We start from the raw sequence: 26,858 nt of genomic DNA on the forward strand, positions 1-26,858 counted from the left end.
CTTCATACTTCTGTAATTGCCCTTATTTAAGTTGACGACACTAGTTTGAGATCCAAGTTGCTCACCCTCAAACTCAATTTGAAATTCTACCATGTTGTGATCGCTACCCCCAGAGGATCCTTAACTATGAGATCTCTTATTAACCCTATCTCATTACACATTACTAGATCTAAAATAGCCTGTTCCCAGGTAGGTTCTGCAACATATTGCTCTAAGAAAACAATTCCTGATGCACTCTACAAATTCATCTCCCATGTTACCCCTGCCAATCTGATTTGTCCAGTCAATATGCAGATTAAAATCACCCATGACAATTGTAGTGCCCTTCTAGCATGCCTCCATTATTTCCTGATTTATACTTTGTCCTACAGTGAGGCAGCTCTTTGGGGGCCTATAGACAACTCCCACCCGTGACTTCTTCCCCTTACTATTCCTTATTTCAACTGAAACTGATTCCACATCACGATCTATTGCCCCTATATCACTACTCACCACCGCACTGATACCTTCCTTTATTAACAAGGCTACCCCACCTCCTTTTCCTTTTTGCCTATTTTTCTGGAATGTCGAATACCCCTGAATATTGAGTTCCCAGTCTTGGTCACCCTGCAACCATGTCTCTGTAATAGCAATCAAGTCATATTCATTTATTTCCTTTTGTGCCGTCAACTCTTATTACAAATGCTGAGTGCATTCAGATAAAGAGCCTTAAGTTTTTGACTTTTTAACCATTATTATGGTTCTGATTTCTGCTGCACTTTTCTGCTTATATTTTCTGCCCCTTCCTGTAACATTTTGATTATCGTTCACCTCTTCACTACCCTGCACCTCTGCTCTCTTGTTTATTTTTGATTTTCTAAACTTCCCTTCAATTGTACCTTCCCCTAATTAATTAGTTTAAAGTCCTGTCTACAACCCTAGTTATACAATTCACCAGGACACATGGTTCAAATGAAGCCCATCCCAATGGAACAGCTCTCTCCTTCCCCAGTACTGGTGCCAGTGCCCCATGAATCGGAACCCATTTCTCCCACACCAATCTTTGAGCCACGTATTTACCTCTCTAATCTTATTTACCATGTGCCAATTTGCACGTGGCTCAGGTAGTAATCCGAAGATTATTACCTTTGTGGTTCTGCTTTTTAATTTAGCCCCGAGCTGCTCGTAGTCCTTCAGCAGAACCTCTTTCCTAGTCCTGTCTATGTCGTTGGTACCTATGTGGACCACGACAAATGGATCCTTCTCCTCCAATTCCAAGTTCCTCTCCAGCCCAGAAGAGATGTCCTTAACCTTGGCACCAGGTAGGCAACACAGCCTTTGGACCCTGTCTTTGCTGCAGAGAACAGTATCTATTCCCCTGACTATGCTATTCCTCTATTACTACTATATTTCTCTTTTCTCCCCCCCACTTGAATGGCGCTCCGTACCATGGTGGTGTGGTCAGTTTGCTCATCCTTCCTGCAGCCTGTGCCCTCGTCCACACCGGGAGCAAGAACCTCGTACCTATTGGACAAGGGCACCAGCTGAGGCTCCACTAAAGCTAAATTCTGGATCCCCATACTTGCCATACTGCAGTCATGCCCTTCTGTCCCTGACCATTGACCAAATTTGATATAATTATTCTAAGGGGTGTGACTGCCTCCTGAAACAGTGTCCACGTAACTCTCTCCCTCCCTGATGTGTTGCAGTGTCCACAGCTCGGACTCCAGTTCATCAATTCTGAGCCGAAGTTCCTCGAGAAGCCAGCACTTGCTGCAGATGTGGTCACCGTGGATCGCACCGGCATCCACCAGCTCCCACATGCTACAGCTGCAACACATCGCCTGACCAACCATCTCTATTCTATTTAATTAATTAATTGGATGTTAAATATTTTAAAAGTGAATTTCTTAACTGTACTCTACAGCTGTAATAACATCTCCTGATTTAAACCACTTGGCCACTCAAAAGAGACATAAGAGAGATACCCACCAATCACCTACCTGTTTTCCTTTGATGTCACACTTCGGCTCTGACAGGTAGAAACAGGTTGAAGGGGCTCTCCGCCGCCGGTTTTTACCTCCCGCTGCCTCTGCCCTTCTTATGCAGGTCCGCTCTCCGTGTGCTCCCGGCTCTCCTCTTGCTGTTTTAAACTGTGAAAATCCCAGCTCTCCTTTCGCTTTAGATTGCAGATAAGATTTACTTGAATGGTTTCAGAGATGAGTGACTTCAGAAATGTGGATAGATTAGAGAAGCTGGGATTGCTGTTCTTCGAGAAGATACAGTTGAGAGATGATTTGATAGAGATGTCCAAAATCATGAGGGTATGGACAGAGGGTATGGATAGGGAAAAACTGTTCCCATTGGCGGAAGGGTGGAAAACCAGAGGACACTGATATAAATTGATTGACAAGAGAGCCGATGGTGTCATGAGGAAAAACTTCTTTACGCAGAGAATGGTTAGGATTTTGAAGGCATTTCCTAAGTGCCTGGTGAAGGCAGAATCAATCTGAAGAGAAAAAAAATTGCAGGGCTATGGGAAAGGGTGAGAGTGGGACCAGATATATTGCTCTTGACAAGCTGAATGGCCGCCTCCTGTGATGTAACCATTCTATGATTGTATCCATGACAACCAGATGTCCCAAAGCACTTAACAGCCAATGTGTTTTAATATAGGAAACATGACGGCCAATAAACACGCAGCAAGCTCCCATGAACAGCAATGAAATAGTTACCAAATAACGTGTTCATTTTTAAGTGATGTTGCTTGAGGAATAAATATTGGTCAGGACACCAGGGAGAAGTTCTCTTCTCTTGGCAATAGTGCCATGGGATCTTTTACATCCACCTGAGGGGGTAGACGGGACCTCCCCTTTAAAGGCAACACCTCTGACCGTGCAACCATTCCCCACTCAATGTTACACTGGAGCGTCAGCCCGGATCTCTGGAGTGGGACTTGAACTCTCAACGTTCTGACTCCGAGGCAGAGTGCTACACACTGAGCTATGGCTGACCTTTGTTATACTTATTCATGATCGAAGGTCCAGCAGTCTTTGTGCAGTAACAGGTTTAACATGGTCAATAAAAATCTCATAGAACATTTGATGTTTTCATTGGTTCCCCTCACTCCTACCCTTCCTTTTGTGTCATGTTTTACATTTTACACAGAGCACTAGCAATTTACTGAGTGACCACTACACTGAGAACCAGCGAAAAGTTGTGTCCGATATGCGGTTGGAAACAGAGTTAGAGAAATTGTTTTCTGATTCTTCGGGAAGTGCTGCTTCATATCCACTCACTCAATCTGCACAGAGTCACCGCAAGGTCATCACAGGTACCAACCTGAGGCGAGCCTGGTTTGGAAGTCCCTGCTTTGGCTTCTGGTCAAATGCCCGTCAGCACAACTCGAGCACGGCCACCAGCTGTCACAACCATGCTAGGCAGCAACCAGATCCACGATATGTGCCATGCAGTCAAGGACCCAGGTGTTCAGCAGACAACTCTGTGTCAAACAACATCATGAAAAGTTTTCAGACTGATGCTACCAAAACCAGGCATCTGGCAAACGAATCTGATCGAATAACCCTGACGAAGCCAGTTTTTGTCATCTCAGAAGCAAATGAAGATCGACAGCCTCTGGTACAAGCTCTGGATCCTCTTGGCCTGAGTGGTGATCTCAGTCAGTTTGAGGAAGTAAAGCTTGATGAAGTTAATCAAGCTTCTGAGCAGGAACTGAAACATCCAGTCAATAGGACAATTTAGTCATTCTGACCTCTGATTTTATCTTATGAAGTGTCAAACCTCACATATCAACATAGAAACTTGGCTAATGCTCTAAGAAGGCAAAGCTGTATCTCACTGAGACACAATTGGGGCTGAACTGCCAGGTCCATATAATACACCAGCTCCAAACCAATCTTACATAATCACACAAGCAGTGACCTACAGCATGGCTGGAATACATTTAGAAGGAGTTCAAGGAATACTTGGCATCAGTGGCAAAGTAATTTATTTTATTGGGACATTGATGCTGTAAGGAAGAGTTTTTCTTTGACAGCTGGTTGGTTGTCACTCGAGACAACTTTCCATTGATTCCGTTAAGCTTGTCAGAAATGAGACATGATAGATCCCGAAGATTACATGTCTCATGGCTAAAGTGACAAAAGCTTCATTTGACTATTCCAGCTTTCCATTAAGAAACAACGAAAAGGTCAGGACCATGGATTTGTATTTGTCTTGGGCTAAATATGTGAACTGTACACCTCTATTACATGACTACGTTCTGCACAGCTCCTCTGACAAGCTCCCAGTGTATTTTTGTAGATAAGTGAAGACAACTTCAATTCTGTCACTCGTTCAGCTGGTGAATATTAATTTGTACAATGTGTCTGTGGCAACTGAAAATCCTGCCTGATCTATTTGCTGAGTTACAGTAAATTTCTGGACAAAGGCTGCAATTTCAGTGCAGTGTTTTTTTTAAAATCTATTAAGCATTTTAAGACAAACATAAAATGCTGCAGATCTGAAATGAAAACAAAGTGCTGGGAAAAAACTCAGCAGATATGGCAACATCTGTGGAGAGAGAAACAGTTAACGTTTAAAGTATATATGACTACTTCAGAACATTTGGAAGCATTCTTGAAACAGGTGGGGTCCAAGAAGGAATGGCAAGGAGCAGTTGGTTGGTTAAAGGATGACTGATTCATGCTTCACCTGTGATCAGTCAAGCTGGAGAAGTATCCACAAACTGCTCTGAAAAGAAACATTTGTCTCTTCCAGTGCTGACGGGTCCTCCTGCCTATTCCAGTATTTGCAGATCCCTGAGTGACACAAAAAGTTGCAAACGGTATTGTAATAGAGCAACAGGACACAAAATTATCTTTAATGATTTAGGATCCTCACTGAGCAATTTAGATTTGAAGTTAACTGTTATTGCTTGTTCTTTTTTTCAGGGGTGTTGAGCTCTCTCAAAAATCTAGTTTCAAAACTGTGAAATGATTAGATCAGAAACAAGAGTTTTATAATTGTCCTTGCTTTGTGTTGTACATTCACCCAGATCAGTGGATTTTTGGTATCTTCACAGTTTTCTCCTGTGTTGGGCGAAAATTCACATATGGCACTGAGGACCCCATAGCTACATTGACTGGGACTGAACTCCAAACCTGATAATCCAATGAAAAGCAGTGAGCAATTATTGAGTTAACTGTCGAGCTGCAGTTTTATATATTGTATAATATTTCAAAATTAAACTTAGCTTAAGGAAAGGAGAACAGGAATGAGAATAAATAGCGTTGGCCTGCAGACAACTAATGGTGTCCTATTTTCATAAAGTTTTCATTTGTTAGGTGCATGTGATGATAGACATAGTTGCATACAGCCTGATTTACTTTCTTTCTCACACAGACAATCCAATGTTCATGTCCACACTCCCAAGTATAGTGAACACTTCTGTGTAACCAAATTCTTGTTGAAGGCACTTTGTAGAATAAGAAGTTAGTTTCACTGCATGAAGTCCATGGCCTTCATAGAATCATACAGCATAGAAGGCCACTCAGCTCAGAGTCTGTGCCAGCTCTTTCAAAGAGCAATCCAGTTAGTCCCATTTACCACCTCCCACCCCCATCTTTTCCCATATACCTGCAAGTTTTTCCTCCATATTTATCCAGTTCCCTTTTGAAAGCTACTGCTGAATCTCAATGTTGTTTTATCAGCACATTCATAACACGCAGTATTAAAAATAAATTCTCCTAATTTCACCTCTGGCTCTTACACCAATTTGACTTATCTCTGTCCTCCAGTTACCAACCTTCCTGCTAATGGAGCTAGTTTCTCTTTATCTGTTCTATCAAAACCCCTTCATGATTTTGAATACCTCAATCAAATCCTCGCCTGAACCTTCCCTGCTCTGAGAACAATCCCAGTTTCACCAGTCTTTCAACATAATTCAACTGAGAACCTGAAAGTAGATCAAAGGTATTGCCAATCCTAGGAGAGATGGTGGACCAGGAGAATAAATACCAGATTTCATTGTAACATGCTTTTAATTTAACAATGACTATTCCATCCTTGTGAAACTAGTTTTGGGTCATGAATTGCTTATTGAGGTCATTCAGATAATAGAAGCTCTATTTCCAGGAACCAGTACTTGACTTGTTGCAGAGAATTTTTCAGTACTAAATTGTTAGAACCTAGGGATGGAGAGGCCTATTATGGTCTGTTGTTCACGTCATGCCTGCATATCTTCATATAAATACTGATTTTGGAGTATTACTAAACATATAGAAGACCTTGCATTAAAATAGCATCAGACCACACTTCAACATTCCAAAGCACTTCACACAAATTGATTAACTTTGGCACTGATGCAGTAAAGTTGCTGTGAGAACAGCTGTGGCACACTTCTACTGCAAGAACTCAGCAAACAATGAGTCAAATGACCATTTGTCTTTTTGTGATGTTGTTTGAGGAAGAATTGCCCTCACGCACCAACAAACCATATCTCAAAAGATGGCAGCTTTGCTCGCAATGTGTGCCTCACTTGTCCAAAAAAAAAGTCACCAGTAGCCAATGCCTCTGACATACTGAAGCTTGCCTGTAGGAGATGATGTCCCAAAGAGCAGTAAACACAACAGTGTACACAACTTTGCAACCTCATTTGAATGCTAATGAAGTTAAAAAAAAAATCTAAATCATGTCCTTAATAACAAGTGATTGCTTTGTGGTAACAGCCTAATGGTAATAGGCCCATTTATTAGTGCTGGAGGCCCAGTTATAATTCTATTATCTCTGTGACCTCTAAGTAATTCATGACCTGCAGCTAACAAGGACGATTCTGTCATTAAATTGAGGCCACATTATAACCAATTAGTTCATCAGTCCCTAAATGAATCATAATTTACAATCTAAACAAAAGAGTTTTTAGGAATAAAAACACTCATACAATTTTTGTGGTTAATCAGTCTTAAATAAATATAATTAAAATAACTTAATTTACACTTAGCTCTTAATGCATCTTAAATTGCTTTCCCAAATTAAATTTCAGGAAAAAGATTTCACAATGAACCTTCAAATTGGTGCTGCTGATGTTACCGGGTGCGTTTCTAAAACACAGCATTTTGAAAATGGATCTTACAAAGTAGATTATCAAACTTGGTAGGCTCCTTCTCATTTCTTATTTACGAATATACAAATTAGGAGCAGGAGTAGGCCACTTGGCCCCTCGAGCCTGCTCTGCCATTTAATATAAGATCATGGCTGATCTGAATGTAACCTCAACCCCACATTCCTGCCTACCCACCCACCCCCCACCAATAATCTTTCACCCCCTCGTTAATCAATAATCTATCTAGCTCTGCCTTAAAGATATTCAAGAGGTGTCAGCTGTGGCTCAGTTCATAGCACCCTCGCCTTTGAATCAGAGGGTTGTGGGTTCGTGTCCCGCTCCCGGAAACCAAGAACTGTGATTGTACTCGAAAGAGTTGCAATCTGTGACTGTTGATAACTCGAAAGAGTTTAAAGATATTCAAAGACTCTGCTTCCACCGCCTTTTCAAGAAGAGTTCCAAAGACTCACAACCCTCAGAAAAAAATTCACCTAATTTCTGTCTTAAATAGATGACCCCTTATTTTTAAACAGTGACCCCATAGTTCTAGATTCTCCCACAAGGGGAAATATCCTCTCCCATGACCACCTCAGGATCTTAAAGGTTTCAATCAAGCCGCCTCTTACTCTTCTAAAATCTGGTGGATACCAGCCTAACCTGTCCAATCTTTCCTCATGAGACAACCCACCTATTCCTGGTATATTCTCTGAGCTGCTTCTAACGTATTTACATCTTTCCTTAAATAAGGAGACCAGTAGTTCTGTACATAATACTCCAGATGTGGTCTCACCAATGCCCTGTACAACTGAAGCATAACCTCCCTACTTTTGTAATCAATTCCCCCCGCAATAAATGATAACCATTCTACTAATTACCTGCTGTACCTGCATATTAACCTTTTGTGATTCATGCACTATGACACCCAGATCCTTCTAAATCTGAAAGCTCTGCAATCTCGCACCAGTTATTAATAGCCTTTTTTAATTCTTCTTTCCAAAATGGAAAATTGCCCACATTATACTCCATTTGCCAGATCTTTGCTCACTCATTTATACCTATCTATGTCACTTCGCAGCCTCATGCCCTCTTCACAATTTATTTCATCTTTGTGGGCATTAGCAAATTTAGCAACCATTCTTTCAGTTCCTTCATCCAAGTCATGTTATTTTGTATATTGCAAAAAGAAAAACGCTTCTACTAGTCCCCTCAAACCTGTATTCAGCACTGGTCAACTAAATAACTTCTACATATTGATAAAACCCCCCCCCCAAAAATAGATTTAGTTAAAGTTTTGCATTACTTTGGATATCAGCCTTTCATCTTGAGATCCAGCTGAGGCAGACCTGGGAGTACCAGCAGCAGACAAAACAAATAGGTAACATTCTCTGTATCTCTCCAACCTGACATAGCTAGAGAGTTGAAGATGATGGTGATTATTTGTGATCTTTTGCTGTTCTGTATAAAATGAGCAATGTGTGATGGAAGTGAAGCGTTTTAAATCAATGTTTCCTTGTAGAGGTACAGAAGATTGCAATATAGGTTGAAGTTCTCAGCTTTAATTGTAATGCATTGTCCACATTTCTTGAGCTGTACTTGGACTTGGTTTTCGAAATCATTGTGACCATCAGGAACGTCTGTCTTAGGAAAAGCTTTTTCCTTTGAATGGTTATGCCAACAAATGGAGGCTAACTTTTGGGAAGAATGCCCGTGGTCTCTGAGAACCAAGCAGGGTTTACAATTCGTCTCCTCTGTCCACACCTTCCAAAGAATCTCAAGACAGAGCTTAGAAACCTCCCTCTGCACTTGTCAGGGATCTTATCCTTTCCTTCATCATATCTCATGGAAGTAGTGTTACATGTTGCTCAGTAGGTCTTCGAAGAGTATCATTGAGAAGACCATCATCTGAGTGAGGGGGGATAGATGTTTTCTGCTTTGTCTCACTAAATTCACCAGTTCCAATAAAGCCTGAACTGATAATCGTTGAACTAAAGGGAATTCAGACAGCAAGGAACTGAAGCCAATTCCACCCTTGTTATTTACCAGTTTCATTACATTCAATGTACAGCACTCCATATTTTAAATTTCTCCTGTGTCCCACACTGGATTTATTAGTGACCATCTTATATGGAGTCCTAGATCTGGTCTCCCTATAAATAAACATCTCTATATCTACCCGATCAAATCTGTCCACAATCTTAAAGACCTATATCACATCACCCTTCAGCCTTTTCTTTTCACCAGTTTAATACGATATTTGTTCACCATGAGCTTGGTTACATGTTGTATTCTGAAACACCTGTAATGCCATCTATATGGCATGAAGGCCAAGCTGGACTAAATCCTCTTTTAAATCAAAGTCCATTGGCCTGGTTTTCATTTATGCAGGAACTGGAAACCCCCAACATCCACCCATAAAGGCGGCATTAGTCAATCAAGTTCACGGGTGTTTTTGCACAGATTATCGGGGAGTTGCCAGCTGGATGCTGACAGTGTTTAAGATGGTATGGTAAGTAGTTGAAATAATCTTGGGCCATCTCCTCCCATGAGATGTGAATCACAGTGGCCATTGTCACAGAACATCTCAATACACCATGCACTGCCTGAAAGTAGTTTATTACTTTCGAAAGGAAATTAGGAATACACTTGGAAGGTAGAAAATTGCAGCCCTATGGGGGAAAGAATAGGTGAATGGGACCAGGGTGACCCAACCCTAGGCGAAGGAAAGAATGGATACGTTGCCATGGAGATGCTGCCAAGAACTTGACAGCAGGGGAGGTTGCAGAGACCTTGAGAATTGGGGAGGGGAGGGGAAGGGAGGGGAGGGGAGGGGGGCAGGCAGGAAAGAGGTCAGTCCCTTACAGGTGCATGACACTGCCGCCACAGCCACACAACCCACCCCAAGTTGGGTAATGCCAGCCCAGACCCCACACCCCAGACAGCCCTCAACTCAAAACACCAACCTGTCGAGGTCAAGGCATGTATGGACACATAGCCTGCAGAACACCTCACCTAGGACAAAAGGCCAAATTACAGGACAGTCTCTGAAAATCCAGAATAGTTGGTCACCCCGAGTTAGACTAATTGGATAGCTCGGTCAAAGAACCAGCACAGGCATGGTTGCAAGATTCTATGATAATGCCAACTCTGTAATGAAGTCAATGGCAGAGATCACAACATGGATCCTATTGTTTGGTATTTCTACAAAGTCACATTGACTGAATGAGATTTCTGCTTAGCAACACAGCTTTAGATGCCTTAGTGTCACATGATAGTGCTGTCACGATATGCATTGTTCTTGCTATAAACTATAAAAGCTTATTTAAAATGTAAATTTTATCTTTTTGTTCATGGGATGTGGGCGTCATTGGCTAGGCCAGCATTTATTGCCCATTACTGTCCTTGTTCAGAGGGCATTTAAGAGTCAAATATTGCTGTGGGTCTGGAGTCACATGTGGCCAGACAAGGTAAGAACAGAGGTTTCCTTCCCTAACGAACACTGGTGAACCAGATGGGTTTTTACAACAATTGGCAATGATTTCGTGGTTGTCAGGCTTTTAATTCCAGATATTACTGAATTCAAATTTCACCATCTGCTTGGGTGTCTGGAATACTAGTCCATGTCCATGACAATACCACTATGCCACTGCCTCACCCAAATGTAGAATCTAATGATATATAATTTATCCTGCAACAAACCAATGTTTGGAATATATTGCCCACCCTCACATACAAGCTGAAGCAAAGACATATCCAAAATCTGTCATATGAAGCTTGTTATCTTTATTTTATAAATTCCAGTATTGAGGATTGTCTGTTTCATGGGTGCTTACAGAAACAGAAGTGACCGACACTTGCCCGTTGAACAATAGTGCAGTAAAAAGAACAATTGTGTCTTTAAATGTTCACCCACATAACAAACACATTTTACAAGTTCAAAGAAAGGAAAAGTAAACTGTCACAACACTAATGTTGAACCAGTTCAGAATAATCTGCAAATTCTGGACCCAATTATGCATTTAAAAGTTAAACTGCGTATTTTAAAACAAAGTTCAACGGAAAATAATCCGTCCATGATTCATTAATCTTGAATGGTTTCGTTTATCATCAAACACCCAATTTTTATCCAAGACTGAAACCAGTGTTCTTACTTCCACCCTGTGCTTTTAACTATATGTACACAGTGAGACTATTTTTTATTGCAGATAATTAACAGCTACTTTCCAAGCTCAATTTTAGGCACTAAAACCTTTGAGCTCATCACTTCTACAAAGCTGAGAGAATCCGTGCATCACTTTCTGCCTGACTTCGCTTCTATAAAGAAGAACAAAAACACACTAGGTTGTGCACAGTTCTTATTATTTCCAGAGAGGATGCAGGAACCTAGCATTTTAAAATGATCTACAACCTTGCCCAACAGAAAACATTAATATGCCTTTGAAACAGTTACACCAACTGTATGATTTGCGGGAAAAGAACGTGCCTGTCATGCATTTTTGAACCAGAAGCAAAGCGTTCAAAAGCACTTCCAGGGAGATTCCAGCAGCACATAGAGGTAAAGACATCCAACAAAATGTCCAACTCTACTTCCTTTGGTCAGAGTTAAAATGAAATGGTTCCTGTTGCAAGAAGCCAATGCAGAAACATCTTGGATCAGGTGTTGCAAATCTTAACACTATTTGTTTCTATCGACATGATGTATTTTCTGATTTCCTCAGTCTGAATCAGCTGATTCAAGTTAAATCGCCATGTCACAGGAAACTGCAACACAGGGTTTTGAGGAGAAACAGCACAGAAGCAGCAATTCTTTGATGTGCAAAGTTAGAAAACCTAGAGCCAAAAGCTTAAATTTATCTATATGTCTGCAATTTCAAGACTAATCAGAAATAAAACTGAGTTTGATTTGTGCTCAGGAAGAAATTAGAACTAAACAGCAATACAGTACAGATTTATAGAATGTGTCTGGATCTTAATCAGATTGGAATAAATTCATCTGAATCCCTGTGGAACTCCTGATCCACATTGCTAACCAGTGCATGCTATCGATACAATAGGTACAGTGCAAATAATTGCACAACTTGGCTCATTTAACTGATTGATTTAACTCCCGCTTCAAAGAGGGATTTGAAAATTGCATTCATAAGCATCTGAGCACATATACAAATAGGTCTAATTACAGCCCCCTATGTACCAGTTAAATAGGGTGCCCATGGCCAAAAACACACACTACTCAGTTTAATTAACTGAACGAAAAAAGTCAGCTTATATACAGAATTAAATTTTAAAAACTGGGACATGGGGGTTGGGTGAGAAAAATAATGCAAAATATTCAGATCATACCTTCGCTATTTCAGATTTTTATTTAAAAGTATCACTTCCAGAAGTTAATTTTTCAGTTGATTGGTAAACCACAGCATACAGTTTAATTTGCACACACCATTATGACTTGGAACTATACTCACTCTTGCTTGGTCAAAATCCTGAACCCCTTCCCTACGAGCACTTTGAGAGTGCACCTACACCACAAGAACTGCAGCGGGGATCAAGGCGGCAGCTCGCCACCACCTTCGTGGACAAAGAGACAGGCAATAAATGATACCTATATCGCATGAATGAATAAAAGCAAAAAAGCAATACAACAATCTCCCTCAAAAATCAGGATTTCTTCTAGAAAGTTTACCCACCAGTTCTTAACTTGCAGCTTATGGCAATTTTAGCAAACAAATCAACCTCAAAATTTGAGGACAAGGGCAAATGGGGAAGGGTGCGCAGTTAATACAGAGGAGGACTGCAACAAGATACAGGAAGACATTAATAAACATGCAGAGTGGATATGTAATTGGTAAATTAATTTTAATTTGGATAAGGCTGAGATGGTACACTTAAAGAAGTAGAGAAGCAGAGGGAACTGGAGGTCCTGATGTACAAATCACTAAAAGTAGCAGCACAGGTTAATTAGGCCATAGTCATAAGCAAACATAGCCCTGGGGTTCACTTTTAGAGGAAGAGAATTGAAAAGCAGATAAGTTTATGTTAAATGTGTACAGAATCTTAGTTAGATCACACCTTGAGTACTGTGAACAGTTCTGGTAGGGTGTAGAGGCACAAGAGGTGTGAACATGAATTACTGGAATAACACTAAAACTGTGATGTTATACCCATCAGGAAAGACTATTAGGCTGGGGATCTTTTCTCCAGAAAAGAGAATGTTGAGGGGTGACCTGATAAAGGCCTTTTAACATTAAGAAAGGGTGGATGTAAAGAGGATCTTTCCACTCGTAGACTCTAAAAGTAGAGGCCATAAACAGAAAATAGCCACTAACAAATTCAATAGGAAATTCAGGGGGAACCTCTATACCCAGAGTCGTTAGTATGCGGAATTTGCTACCACGAGGAGTGGTTGAGGTGATCAGCAGCTACATTTAAGGGGAGTCTAAGGGAGAAAGGAAAAAAAGGTTATGTTAAAGAGGTTAGAAGGAGGCTAGTGTGGAACATAAACACCGACATGGACCTATTAGGTTGAATGGCTCATTTTTGTGCTTTAATAACTTTGGAAGAGAAGCTTCAATGGAATAGGAACCAGTCAGAAAGTGTGGACTCCCCCAAAATGGCAGCTCAGCAGGGTTATGGAGCAGCAATTCTGCCATAAACAATAACAAATCTCCCATAAACTGAATAAAAATAACAGGTGAATCAACAGGAGCTACATTCATAATAAACTCCTTATTAATCACCAGCAAAATCTGAACCAACTCTGTCACAGTATTTGGGGGAAGAAGCCAATTGGGCAATAATTCTTTCTTATTCGATGTCATCCCATCAAATGTCATGTAAAAGTGATCGCGGGCTTCGTATGCATCAATCACGAGTGTCCCAAACCCAGGTCAGTCAGATCAAAGTAAATCACACCACAAGGTTTGGACTTGAAGCAGTACCAAGTGTCGGTATAACTTGACAGACAGCTCCAAGCCAAGTCACAGAGCTGCATCCATTCCCAATCCTGAGGGGGTCAGCTGGTGCTCAATTTATTTAATATTTACAAGTCATGTGCAAAAGAAAATTCTGGTGCGGGATGTCCCAATGATGGCATATAGATAGCGACATCACTTCCAGATACAGAGCCTAGACCACCTTGTGTCAACTGAACTGCAGTATCTGCTTATTACATTTCTGCTTACGCTGTGATCTATTCATTAAACAGGCCTAGGTGTCAAAGAACGTGTGTTTTTAAACACTGAAAGCTCCAAGAGTTAATTCATTTTAACACAGCAAGTTAAAAAAAAAATCAATGTTTTCTGCTTTGGTGTCTGCTGCTGAAATGGTTTTGAACAATGATCAGGTTTTTGTCATGAGGCAAGGAAATTTGGAAAGGGACAGGCAAGAGGGGCAGACGAACATCTGACCAGCTAGAAACCAGAAAGTTCAACATTGTTCTTTATTTCAAAACTGTCATAGACTGGCCTGTAGTTAGAGGTTAGGGTGGTTAATTGTTTTCATTATCTACTAACAAGCGCCAGGTATTCACCAGTTCCCACTTGTGGGAAATTAAGTTTTGTTTTTATCTGCTACCAGCATTTACTTTTTAAAAAGAAACAGTGACACAGCAAGTTAATACACATAGCCCAATGGCATTTGTGAGATCCCAGATCATTCCTATGGTCCTACCTAATGAGAGCTCCTTTACAATCCCAGGATGTCCCAAAGTGCACCACACTAGTGGAGAACTTGTGAAGCGCCATCACTGTTGTAATGTAGGAAAAGGTTCCTAGTCAGTGATAGAAAAACATCCTAATAGATTAAATGTGCAAGGTAAGGACACAATATAAATGCAAGCAACTGTTGTCGACTGCTGGTATTGGAGATGCACTAGCAGATCGCTCAGGCATAACTGGTGCCTGGTACCGAGATACCAGAGAAAGAGACAATTACTATATTAAAAAAAAAGTCAGTTGTTGCCAGGAACTAAGTACAGTAGTAGTCTTCTGTGTACTACCCAAATTTTTATTGAGTACCACTGTGGGTTCCCATAAAACAACAGGGAGAATTCACTACTTGGAAGTGTTCATTCAGAATTTAAAAAAAATATACAAATAATGAAATACATTATTGCGTGGATTGAGCTTTTGTTACAATGCCTGCTTTACATAAAGTTTCTTGTAACAGCAAGGATGTAGTTGCTGAAACAAAGACATGTTGTCAAAGCTTTTCGTCTTGCATTCATTAGGACAATTCGCAAGAATACCAAATGTAAAGGGAACAATAATTTATACTTCATGAGAAGAGAGTGCTGATTGGTTGGCAAATGGACTCTGCCATGGAGAATGCATCAGTCAAATGATGACTGACTGGACAGTTAACAGCTAAGCTTTGTTCAAATTCAAACCAGGCAGGTTGACTCTGATTGGTCAAGATATTGTCCTGTTTGCAACAGGCAAGGCACTGACTGTACCCAACCAGCCTGTGCTTACAAAACTCAAAACATAGTATCCAACATTAGACGTGATTCCACAATTGGACAACATTTGCTGAGTCCTGAGTCAAACAATCCCGAGTCTGCGGAGAATTGCACAGAGAACCAATTCAAGATTATCAGTTGGGCTCAGAGTGTGGCTCCCTTATGCACGCTAGAAGCTACATATATTAATACACAGAGCCCTGTTCTTTCTGTCTGCAAAGAACATGTACACACATTGTGCCTGTTTCAACTAAACAAAAATAGGTGACAATCATTCTATGGTTCATTTCCCAGGGCAATGTCTTGACTAGAGTCAACGTGCCTGATTTGAATTTAAACAAAGCTCGGCAGTTAACTGTCAGTCAGTCATCAGTTAACTGATGTATTCTCCATGGCAACACCCCTACCAGAGTCCACTTTCCAACCAATCAGCACTCTCATGAAGTAAAAATTCTTGTTCCCTATACATTTGGTATTCCTATGAATTGTCCTGAGTGCAAGACGAGATGTGTTTTTTTTTCGCAATAGTCCAAATCTGTAAGACCATGCAACAATTTGAATATGGTTGCATTCATACTGAAACTTTAAAATTAAAGCCCAAACCCATTCTAACACAACTCAATCTAGGTCCATATTTCAGTGCAATATTCAGGGGTGGCTGCATTGTTAAAGATGCCAACCTTTCAGTGTTGGGATATGTCCTACTCTCCTGTTTACACTCCTTCATCAAACACCATCAAAGAGCAGGCTAGCTGGTGATACATTTCATTGCTGTTTGTGGAATCTTTCCGTCTGCAGTCCTGTTATCTACAGAACAGTGACCACACTGGAAATGTTGTGCATTATCGTAAAGCAACTTGGGCATTCTGAGAACATGATAAAGTGCTGCATAAAATACAAGAGGAAGAAAATTTACATACTACTCAAGGAAAGTCATGCTCAGAGATATTTCTGGATATTTAACAAAATCACATCTTGAACTCAGTGCGTGATTACACCAACCTAACCTGTAATCACAAACAGCCCCTTCAATCCGGGAATCACACTTACCATTTGGAGTATGTAAAGTTTGAAATACATGCCTATTATCTAATTTCGCTGATCACTAAAATAAGAAATGGAATGTCGGAAAAGTGCAGAAAGACGCAGGTTATTAGAAAATGCTGGAAACACTCAGCAGGTCAGGTAGCATTTATGGAGGGGAGGAGAAAAAAAACCCAGAATTAACCTTTCAGATCGATGACCTTTCAAGCAACTTTTGTTCCTGAACGTTTCCAGCATTTCTGTTTGCATTTCACATTTCCAGTTTCCCTTTTATTACCTTGTTAATCTCAAACTCAGGGCTTCTGGAACTGTGGGTCACGACCCCCAGTGGGGTCGCGAGACAAAATTTTGGGGTTGCGGGCTCCATGGCAACAATGGCTATCATGGAACTCAGGCTGAGCACTAATAGCTGCTTGATTATTTTTCTATTGGTGGAGGTGACCTCATGGACAGATCTTCGAGGCCTGATTGAAAATGTAGGGGGTTTCTTTTAAAAGACGAACAGAAGTTTAAACAATTCCCACCATGCTGAACTCCCCCCATCCTGCTCAGAAGCTAAAACTCCACCCCCCCAGCAGAAGTTAATCCCCCAAAGTCACATGAAGTCTGAGGCATTAAAATGGGAAAAAGTTTGAGAAGCACTGTTTTAGCTCTTAAAACATGTTTTTGAAGAAATTCTGACATTAGTTTCTTGGGTCAATGTGCAGAAAGCCTAACAGTCTGCAACTCAATGGAGATTAGAAGATTGATGTAAATTGCTATTCAGAACACCAGGTCTAACATTTACTGTCACTTAACACCTTGTTAAATGAAACGAGACAGTTAGGCATTTAAATGGCAGCTATTACTGGGGACTCTTGACTGCTTTTAATCAGTATAAGACACACCTTTTTTCAAGCAAAAATTGCCAGTTTAGCAGTGTTTATACAGCATTGAAAATATATCGCAGAGAGATTGGAGATCACCACAAACCCTGCAGGGAACTGCTATAGAATCACAATGCTCGTTAGCCGCAATTCAAAATAAAACCCAGTTCCAGAAACCCCTGGGGGTAAATAAATAGGGTGCAGCTGAACAATAGAGGTGAGGAGGGTGCCAGCCACAATCCCTGCCGGGTACACAATGTTTGGTGATGGCCTCAATGGGAAGACATTTGGCGAACTGCACTGGGAATACATATGGGGAGCACCAGCTCCAATTCATGCAAGTGAGATAATGGAGAGCTGCCATTATTCATGGCATCATAAACTATCTTGAATTGCAACCTCAGGACAGGAAAGGTAAGTAGTGCAAGAGCAAAGTGAACATTGGCTGAGAACAGACACACTAGTAAACAGTGAGGAAGATAGTAGCAGACATCAGGGGGACACCAGCTTGTGAAATGGACAGAACACACGGAAGATTAAATTTTTTGCAGAGAACTGTGAAATGATGCATTTTGCAAGAAAAATGAGATGGGGTAATATCAACAAAATGGAACAATTTTTAGTGGGGTACACGAAGATAAATCTGGGGTTTCATGTAAACAAATTTTTGAAGGTGTTAGGACAAGTTGAGAAGGCGGTTAAAAAAATGTACGTGGAATCCTGGGCTTTATAGAGAGAGAGAAACAAAAAGCATGGAAGTTATGCTAAGCCTTTATAAAACATTGGCCTAGCCCCAGTTGGAGTAGTGTGTCCAATTCTCCAATGCACTTTAGGAAGATGTCAAGGCCTTGGAGAGGGTGCAGAGATGGCTTACTAGAATGGTACCAGGGATGAAGGACTTCAGTTATGTGGAAAAACTAGATAAGCTGGGGTTGTTCTCCTTACAGCAGTGAAGGTTAAGAGAGATTTACTAGAGAGATGCTTAAAATTATGAAGGATTCTGATAAGAGTTGATAAGGAGAAACTGTCTGCAGGGGTATGAATAAATAGAGGTCACAGGCTTATGATAATTGATAGAAGATCAGAGGTGAGAGAATCTTATTTTAGTAAACACAGCAAGTTATTATCTGGAACACACTTGCCTGAAAGGATGGGTGAAGCAGATTCAATTATAACTTTCAAAAGGGAATATCTGAAAAGGAAATATTTGGTATTGAGGAAGAGCAGGGGAGAAAGACTAATTGTTTAATTCTTTCAAAGAGCCAGAACACACAACAGTATGAACAGCCTCCTTCTGTCTGGCATAATTCTGTGCTGCACAGGGCAGGTGCAAGGATATTTGCTGCCCTCGGTGAACCTTCAACCTGGTAACTCCCCCCCAATTAATTTCTGAATACAGTAAAATGGTCCCACTCTCACTCAACCACTAAAGATTGTCAAACTCATGAGTAGTTATCATCTGCAGCCTGCCCTCAGCCCTCACTCTGGTCTCAGCCTCCGGAGTCCCCACTGCTCAGCTTCTACAGCATCACGTTCCTCAGCGCTGGTTGGATTTGCGCCGCACCTCTTGCGAGACCTCAACCCGCATTATGAGATCATCCTGAGGTGGGGGGGTGGCAAGGAAGGGAGCAGCGAGTGCATGCATGCGGAGGGAAATGGTCGGGAGGCTGCGAGCATGCGCGGGGGTGGGTGGGTTGGTTGGTTGGGTGGGGCCTGTTGTTCCCTGCTAGAAAACTTCAGAGGGACAGGGGAGGAAGGGAGGAGGGACCGAACTGAAACTGAATAGTGTCCGGCCCTGGGCACTCAGTGAAGTTGTTCATGATCATAATGAAGTCGTAGCAATATAATTTTAAAGTTTCAGACATCATGCTATGGCATGCCAGCACCTTGCCACCCTAGGTGACCACCTAATGGTTGTGCCAGGCCTGGTGTTGCACAAATTAGAAATCAAGGATAGATCACTTTGAGCACTGTATGTATCTCATTCCAGGTGCCCAGTTTCCAAAGGAACAGACTGGGTCTCTATACTTTCATTGGGAGACTGTGTGTCAACTGGGGGCGGGGGCGGGGGTGGTGGAGACATTGAAACTTTTTTTTAAAACGTGTATAATTTCAATATGCATTTTTGTTTGGTAACTTAAGTTCCTGCCCAAAATCACTGTTGCCTCAGATCAAGTTATAAACAGCTATAAGTGTTCACATAAAATGGATTGTTCCAGTGTTAAAACATTTGTTCATCTCAAAGGATGATCTATAAAATATTGAATGGCAATTACAATTTATCCAAATAAAGTGCTCGTTTATAGGATCCAGGCTGAAACATTATTAATTGAGGAGAAATTGTCCCAATGGGTGTGAACCCAGTTTATTTTCTGGCTTTTGCTCCTTTGGATAAAATAGTCATTTCTCCCAATAATAATTTACAGCTGGAATTGTATTTTAATAAATATGTTAAATAAATCAAATTCCCTGCTTCATAAATGCTGGCCCTGGCTTTAAGATACAGAAGCATCAGAGTGACTATCTCTTTGCAAATTGTGACTGGCTGTTCCAAATTAAAAAGTTGAATAATTACTTAGAATTTGCAGCACAGAAACAGGCCATTTGGCCACAGTGGTCTATGCAGGTGTTTATGCTCCACACAAGCCTCATCCCACCCTATCACCAAAAGCTTTTTTCCTTTCCTCATGTACTTTTCATTGCTACCCCTTAAATGCATCCATAATATTCGCCTCAACTACTCCACTTGATAGGTAATAAGTTCCACATTATCACCACTCTCTGGGTAAAGGCTGGTGGAAGTTATAATGCACACCTATGGCTGGCAAAATAAATCAGAAGTAACCTAAATGCAATTTCCTTTCACCACCTCAATTTCCTCCCCATCCCTTCTGATAGTAAAATCTCCTAGCTGGAGCACAGATCCATAGGAAGCTTCTGACGTCCCACTCAGGTGATTATTTTTCAACTGAAGACTAGAATTGAGTTAGTAGGCTGGCCCACTACAGAATGGCTCATAACCAAGCTCAATATTATTTTCACTTGTCTATGCTCCAGCAGGGAGTCACCGGACAGCAGATTATCAGATTGTTTCTTGCCCAGGGACCTTGAAGCCAAGCGCAGCAGCCTCCCCTCAGTCTCAGGCGAGGTCAGCTACCAACATGAATTGGAAATCAAGCTTGGGGCATTACTGTCCTTATGGCTCAGTGTCTCACAGTGAATTTACCCATCCATGTCTTGTTTGAATGTGCTCATCTGCTGTTCATTTTAGTTCAAACTCAAAGATTTCAGCCATACAGATTCCCCTCCAATAGAAAAATGAAAGTTTATCTTAAACACCTTCTATCAAAGAGCCTGATGGTAAGTTTATGTGAGAGTTGCAGAGCCACACAAACCAGGAAAGTTATCATCACACCACTAAGTTTTGGGTTGTTACAAATCTTAAGATTAGTTCAGGCCATTCAGGAGTAGTATCAGGGAGGATTTTTTCCCACACAAGGGATACTATAGATCAAAAACACTTTCCTCTAAAAGGCTGTGGATGCTGGGGCAATAGAGTTTTCAAGACAAATAGATTTTTTTTGTTGGGTAAGGATATGAAGGATATGGAGCAAAGGCAGGTTAAATGGAATAGAGTTACTGATTGGCCATGATCTCACTGAATGCTAGAACAGGCTTACAGGCTGAATGGCCTCCTCCATACTTAAATGTTCTTAATGTCATGGTGTCAGATAAGGAGCAGAATAAGAGTCAGCCAACGTTCCTACAGCCAATCAGGGCTTAAAAGTGGATGTTGGACAAAGAGCGGTTCAGGGTTGGCTGCAAAGCTCCCACTGTCAAATAGTCCATTGACATTCACTAATTGAAATGAAGGACAGTCCCTTCATCAAGACAGTGTAGGGTGTCCAAAGCTCAAAGGGCCATCAAGAAAGGAACCTCAAGAGAGGAGGAGAGAAAATCCGAGAAAGAGCTTCAAACTCTGGAGAAGACCCTTAAGAAATTGAAATGTAATCACTCCAAACAATTCAGAATGACCTTTTCTTTCTGAAGCCAGACAATGTTTACATTAGGAGGAAGTAGGCAGTCAAAAGTAAGGGCAGGCCCTGAATATAGATTGAAGGGAATCTTTCACTTAAAATGCATCCTACTGCAATTTAAACTTGTACAATGCTTAGCTTCTATAAAAGATACTGTTTAAATACTTTCACAGGACATCTCAATGGGGAATGCTTCAGAAAGCAGGAAATTTTACGTTGCAACTCTTGTTTTTTTCTATGCTCAAGCCATTGAGTTTCCCTAGACAAAGGTCCAATAAAAGCAACTTTTTTTAAAAAAAATGTTTCAGCTCCAGTGGTTCCAAGCTTAAATAAAAAAAAATATACTCCTATATTGACTGCACAGCAGTAAGAAAAGAACATCAAGAATAATCAATTTTATGTGGAAAACGTGATATTACAGTAGTATACATTTGCAGGCTTTGCTCTGATACTGTGCGTACTTTTTAATATAGAACTTTTTTTTTTAAAATGTTGAAGCACAAGATTCCTACCACATGGCAGAAAAATGGATGAAACTCTTTGCCAGTCGGCTGATCTTGGTCTCATCTTTTAGGTATAATAAATTTTACAATGGCCCATAGCCTCAAACGTTGATTGTATAAAAAAAAGATTCCTAAAGACAACTTCTGAAGTTCAAATCCAGTCCACCTTCATCTCCGGAGGCTGCATGGCTTTAATGTCGAGAAACCTCAGTTCTTGAAACGTGTTTGCTCACAGATGTGGTTAAATTTCCTGGAAGGGGAGAGACAAAAGTTTTTTTTAAAAAAAAACTGGCAGAAGTTCTTTAATTCAACTCACTTTAAAGCAACGTCCAAGTCAGAACTAATTCCAATTTATATTACAAGAATCAATCCATATGTACAAATCTTGTGCAACTTGTCTGCTCCATGTAATGTGAATACTTGATGGGCACACAACTGCATTTACAGTGCCTTAAGTTGTAAAATATCCCAAGGTGCTTCTAACAAAATTTGACTTTGAGCCACAAAAGGACATATGACGAAAGCCTGGTCAAAGAGGCAGTTTTTAAGGAATGTCTTGAAGGAGAGAGGGGAGAGATTCAGGGGGGGAATTCCAGAGCTTAGGGTCTAGGCACCTGAAGGCACAGCCGTCAATTGTGGAGTGAAGGAAATTTGAGGTGCATAAGAGGCCAAAATTGGGGAAACGCAACATTAAAACACAGAACAGCAAATTACAACTCAGTATTAACAAAAAATATTGGCTTCCAACTGGAGGAGCTAAGAATTTATAATCAGATGTGAATCTGAAGCATTAGGCAAGCCAATTAACCATACTTTTCAGATTAGTCTCAGATTGAGCAGTTGCATTTATTTCTGCCTCAAATTTATTTTATAAATAAACATCCCTCAGTAATGAGCTCATTTTGGATCATTCGCTTCAGCAAACCAATGTTTGATCAAACTTCTGCTCTGGTTTGGTGAAACTGCGGCCCTGGAGGACAGGCCATTAAACACAGCTCCTTCAAAGCTACATCCACAAGTCAGTGCCTTTATGCCTATTAAATGAGTGTTATCAAGATAAACATACATTTTGTTATATAACATACTGACTGGTACATGGCAAAATGATCCTTTTGTCATAACACATCCTCTGATTTATTATGAGCAATGCCACTGGACATCCATTAACTTTGTAAACTTCACTGTTCAAACCAGCAGAGACCCACAAAACATTTGCAATTAGTATCTTTATTGCAACAGTACTTCTTTAAGTCTCCATCACATGGGATTTCGTCCATCACATGCCACCCTCCTCTCAGGTCATCCTCATCCCATCAACACCACCTCCCCATGCCATCCCATCCCCCATTCCACACCTCTCAATGTTAGCCCCATCCCTCCCATGCCAGCTCTCTTCCCCCTTGCCAAGCCCGTCCTCCCAAGTCATCTCCACTTCCCTCCTTGCCTACCCCTTCACCCCGCCCATCCGTGCAGTGTCCCCTCTTCCTCATTGCTGTGCCATCTCTCAAGCCCCGCCCCTCCTGTGCCATGCCCTTCTCCCCATGCCATGTCCCATCACTAATGCCACCTTTCCCTCCCTTCTGCCCCCTCAATGCTATCTCATCCTCTGCCCTTTCCCCATCCTGTGTCATCCCCTCATGCTACCTCCCTCACACCTTCCCATGCCTCCCAAACTCACATGCAGTCACCTAGCCCCCTCCAACCAAACGTCGTCACCGCCTCTCCATCATCATCATGAACAGCCCAGTAATCAAGGCCAGGGAACCTGGAACAGCAAGGGATGGGTGCCAGTAAGCAAGGTCGGGCGGGGGCAGGGGGCCGAGGGCCAATGGGCGGGGGCAGGGGCAGGGGGCCGAGGGCCAATGGGCGGGGGCAGGGGCAGGGGGCCGAGGGCCAATGGGCGGGGGCAGGGGCAGGGGGCCGAGGGCCAATGGGCGGGGGCAGGGGCAGGGGGCCGAGGGCCAATGGGCGGGGGCAGGGGCAGGGGGCCGAGGGCCAATGGGCGGGGGCAGGGGCAGGGGGCCGAGGGCCAATGGGCGGGGGCAGGGGCAGGGGGCCGAGGGCCAATGGGCGGGGGCAGGGGGCCGAGGGCCAATGGGCGGGGGCAGGGGGCCGAGGGCCAATGGGCGGGGGCAGGGGGCCGAGGGCCAATGGGCGGGGGCAGGGGGCCGAGGGCCAATGGGCGGGGGCAGGGGGCCGAGGGCCAATGGGCGGGGGCAGGGGGCCGAGGGCCAATGGGCGGGGGCAGGGGGCCGAGGGCCAATGGGCGGGGGCAGGGGGCCGAGGGCCAATGGGCGGGGGCAGGGGGCCGAGGGCCAATGGGCGGGGGCAGGGGGCCAATGGGCGGGGGCCGAGGGCCAGCAAGCATTACTAGGAGACAGTGAGGGCCAGAACCCAGTCACCAAGGCCATGGAACAGCAAGAGCAGAGGGCCAGTAAGTTAGCTGGGTGCACTAGTCTCCACCCACCAAATCAAACCACTGATCAATCTGAAAATGCAGACAGACAAAAACTGTGCATTATTATAGATGACTAAGTGGCGGTGGCAAACTTCATTTAATTCTAGCTAGGCATCAAGGCAAACTAGAAAGGTGACAGGCAAATGTTCAAAACTTTCTCAAAACCAGGGAGGAATTAACTAATCTGCGTTTGGTACTTACATGGCATGATGCGCTTTAACCTGTGTGCGACAGTTTCGACCCCAGTAGCAATCTGGACGTGTTGTTACAGACTCTACAAGATCAATTAGTAGTAATTTAAACTAAAATTTCTTAAAGAGTAGGCAAGATTATTCTGAAAGAACTCTATAGTCCTTATCGCTGCACAAGATAAAACATAGCATGAGAAAGTCCTGCTGAAAATCAGTGCACAAATGACAGTGCGCTTTTTAATATACACATGTAGATACACATACTAAACTATAATAGACTGGGACTTCAATTAAATGCAGTACAATTCATGCCTAATTTAAGAATATATACTTGTATAAGCTTTTCATATTTGACCCAAAAGAGCACTTAGTAATGAAAACAAATTTTCTGTTCATTAGCTTCAATGTAATAGAGGAGTTACCCAGCCAGTGCTCTATTTTCTAAGAAAGGTGGTTTAAAAATAAGTTCCATTTAGAAAAAGAGGGAACCACACTGCATTAATTTGTCTGATTTGCCACATAATCCTAAAGCGGTTTAGGGAGACACCTGTTAATTTATTGATGGCTTTTTCCTCAATGCTCACATTGTAACTATACTTATCTTCCTTAAGATTTTGCTCACACAACAATCGTGGCTGAACTTCAAAATTTCCACTGGTTCTCAAGTGCTTCGAGATATCCTGTGGGCACAACTAGGAATGACACAGATGCAAGTTACCGCTTTCTTAAAACCTGTCAACTAGTCATTAAATGGAACTAACCTGGAAGTTCTGCAGCAGGAATATTCTGCCTGTACTGATAGGCCAGCTCACGAAAGCTATGTAGTCCACAACAGTAACAAAGGACAATATTTGCTCTAACATGATAATCTGTTTTGGAAAAATTGAAAAGATAAAAATAATGCAGATAGTACTTAGAGTCATACAGCACAGAAACAGGCCCTTCAGCCCATCATGTCCATGCCGGCCATCAAGCATCTATCTATTCTAATCCCATTTTCCAGCACTTGGCCCGTAGCCCTGTATGCTACGGCATTTCAAGTGCTCATCTAAATACTTCTTAAATGTTGCAAGGGTTCCTACCTCTACCACCCCTCAGGAAGTGTGTTCCAGATTCCAACTGCCCTCTGGGTGAAAAAACTTTTCCTCAAATCCCCTCGCCTTAAATCTATGCCCCCTGGTTACTGACACCTCCGCTAAGGGGAAAAGTTTCTTCCTATTTACCCTACCTATGCCCCTCGTAATTTTGTATATCTCTATCAGGTCCCCCTCAGCCTTCTCTGCTCTAAGGAAAACAACCCTAGCCTATCCAGTCTCTCTTCATAGCTGATGAAATTAAAGCCCCCATGTCTTTAGTTTATGAAGTAAGCTTGTACAAATTATTCTGATTCCTTAAACATTGGAAAATGTCAAATTTAAAAGAACCAAGCATTAGCTAACAGCACTGTTCTCCCTAACTGAAAGCTTCCATGTAGTCACTACATGTCATTTAGATGACATATGATGGCTGATTGTTTTTCAACCAATACACACACAACATGACTGCCAAAAAAGCAGCACTGAAGAATTCAAGGGAAAATATGCACTGTAACATCAAAGTGGATCTAAATAAACTTTTACTCTGGTCACTTGAGGTAATATCACTGTAGGATTACATACTAGGTCCACTCTTGAGACTAATCACAAAAATCAAGGCTAACACTTCAGTGTAATGCATAGTCTCTCAGGTGAGATGTTAAACCGAGATCCAGTCTGCCCTGTCAGGTGGAAGCATAAGATCCCATGGCACTATTTCAAAGGGCAAAGGTGGTCTTTTTGGTCCCTCGGCCAACATCACTAAAACAGATTATCTGGTCATTACCCCATTCCTGTTTGTGGGATCTTGCTGTGTGAAAATTGGCTGCCACATTTCCTACATTACAACAGTGGGTACTTCAAAACATTAATGATGACATTAATATCTTTACTGCAACAGTACTTTAAATTATTGAGGTTAATATCACTGACTTGATTGGCTGCAGTGTGTTTTATGATTTCCTGGAGTCATGGAAGGTGCTATAGAAATGCAAGTCTTTCTTCACTATAACCCATCAACATTTCTATTGTAAGCCTGTGTTCAAGCTACACGTACCTGTAAGAACAAATTTTCCTCTCTGAAGAGCCAAAAGACTTTCTTGCAGCATCTCTTTCCAAGTAAGGCCTCTAGATGCAAGGTAATTCTGAAAGG

At 41.9% G+C, this 26,858-nt stretch overlaps 2 protein-coding genes across 2 annotated transcripts in view; one reads left to right on the plus strand and one right to left on the minus strand.

Moving 5' to 3' along the window:
- LOC144687924 (uncharacterized) overlaps positions 1–7,181 on the plus strand; it is a 54,215-nt gene extending 47,034 nt beyond the window's left edge. Inside the window, exon 7 of the mRNA XM_078554526.1 lies at positions 3,148–7,181. Coding sequence (XP_078410652.1) covers positions 3,148–3,741 — 594 coding nt within the window. The 3' untranslated portion in view covers positions 3,742–7,181. The remainder of the gene's footprint in view (positions 1–3,147) is intronic.
- A 14,679-nt stretch (positions 7,182–21,860) lies between these two features.
- The window catches only part of chfr (checkpoint with forkhead and ring finger domains, E3 ubiquitin protein ligase), a 40,907-nt gene continuing 35,909 nt past the window's right edge, over positions 21,861–26,858 (minus strand). Inside the window, exons 13-16 of the mRNA XM_078554525.1 lie at positions 26,763–26,850; positions 25,394–25,501; positions 24,643–24,715; positions 21,861–22,233 (exon numbers count right to left, since the gene is read on the minus strand). Coding sequence (XP_078410651.1) covers positions 22,191–22,233; positions 24,643–24,715; positions 25,394–25,501; positions 26,763–26,850 — 312 coding nt within the window. The 3' untranslated portion in view covers positions 21,861–22,190. The remainder of the gene's footprint in view (positions 22,234–24,642; positions 24,716–25,393; positions 25,502–26,762; positions 26,851–26,858) is intronic.

This window comes from Cetorhinus maximus, chromosome 12 (genome assembly GCF_964194155.1).
Source record: "Cetorhinus maximus chromosome 12, sCetMax3.hap1.1, whole genome shotgun sequence".
Taxonomy (NCBI): domain Eukaryota; kingdom Metazoa; phylum Chordata; class Chondrichthyes; order Lamniformes; family Cetorhinidae; genus Cetorhinus; species Cetorhinus maximus.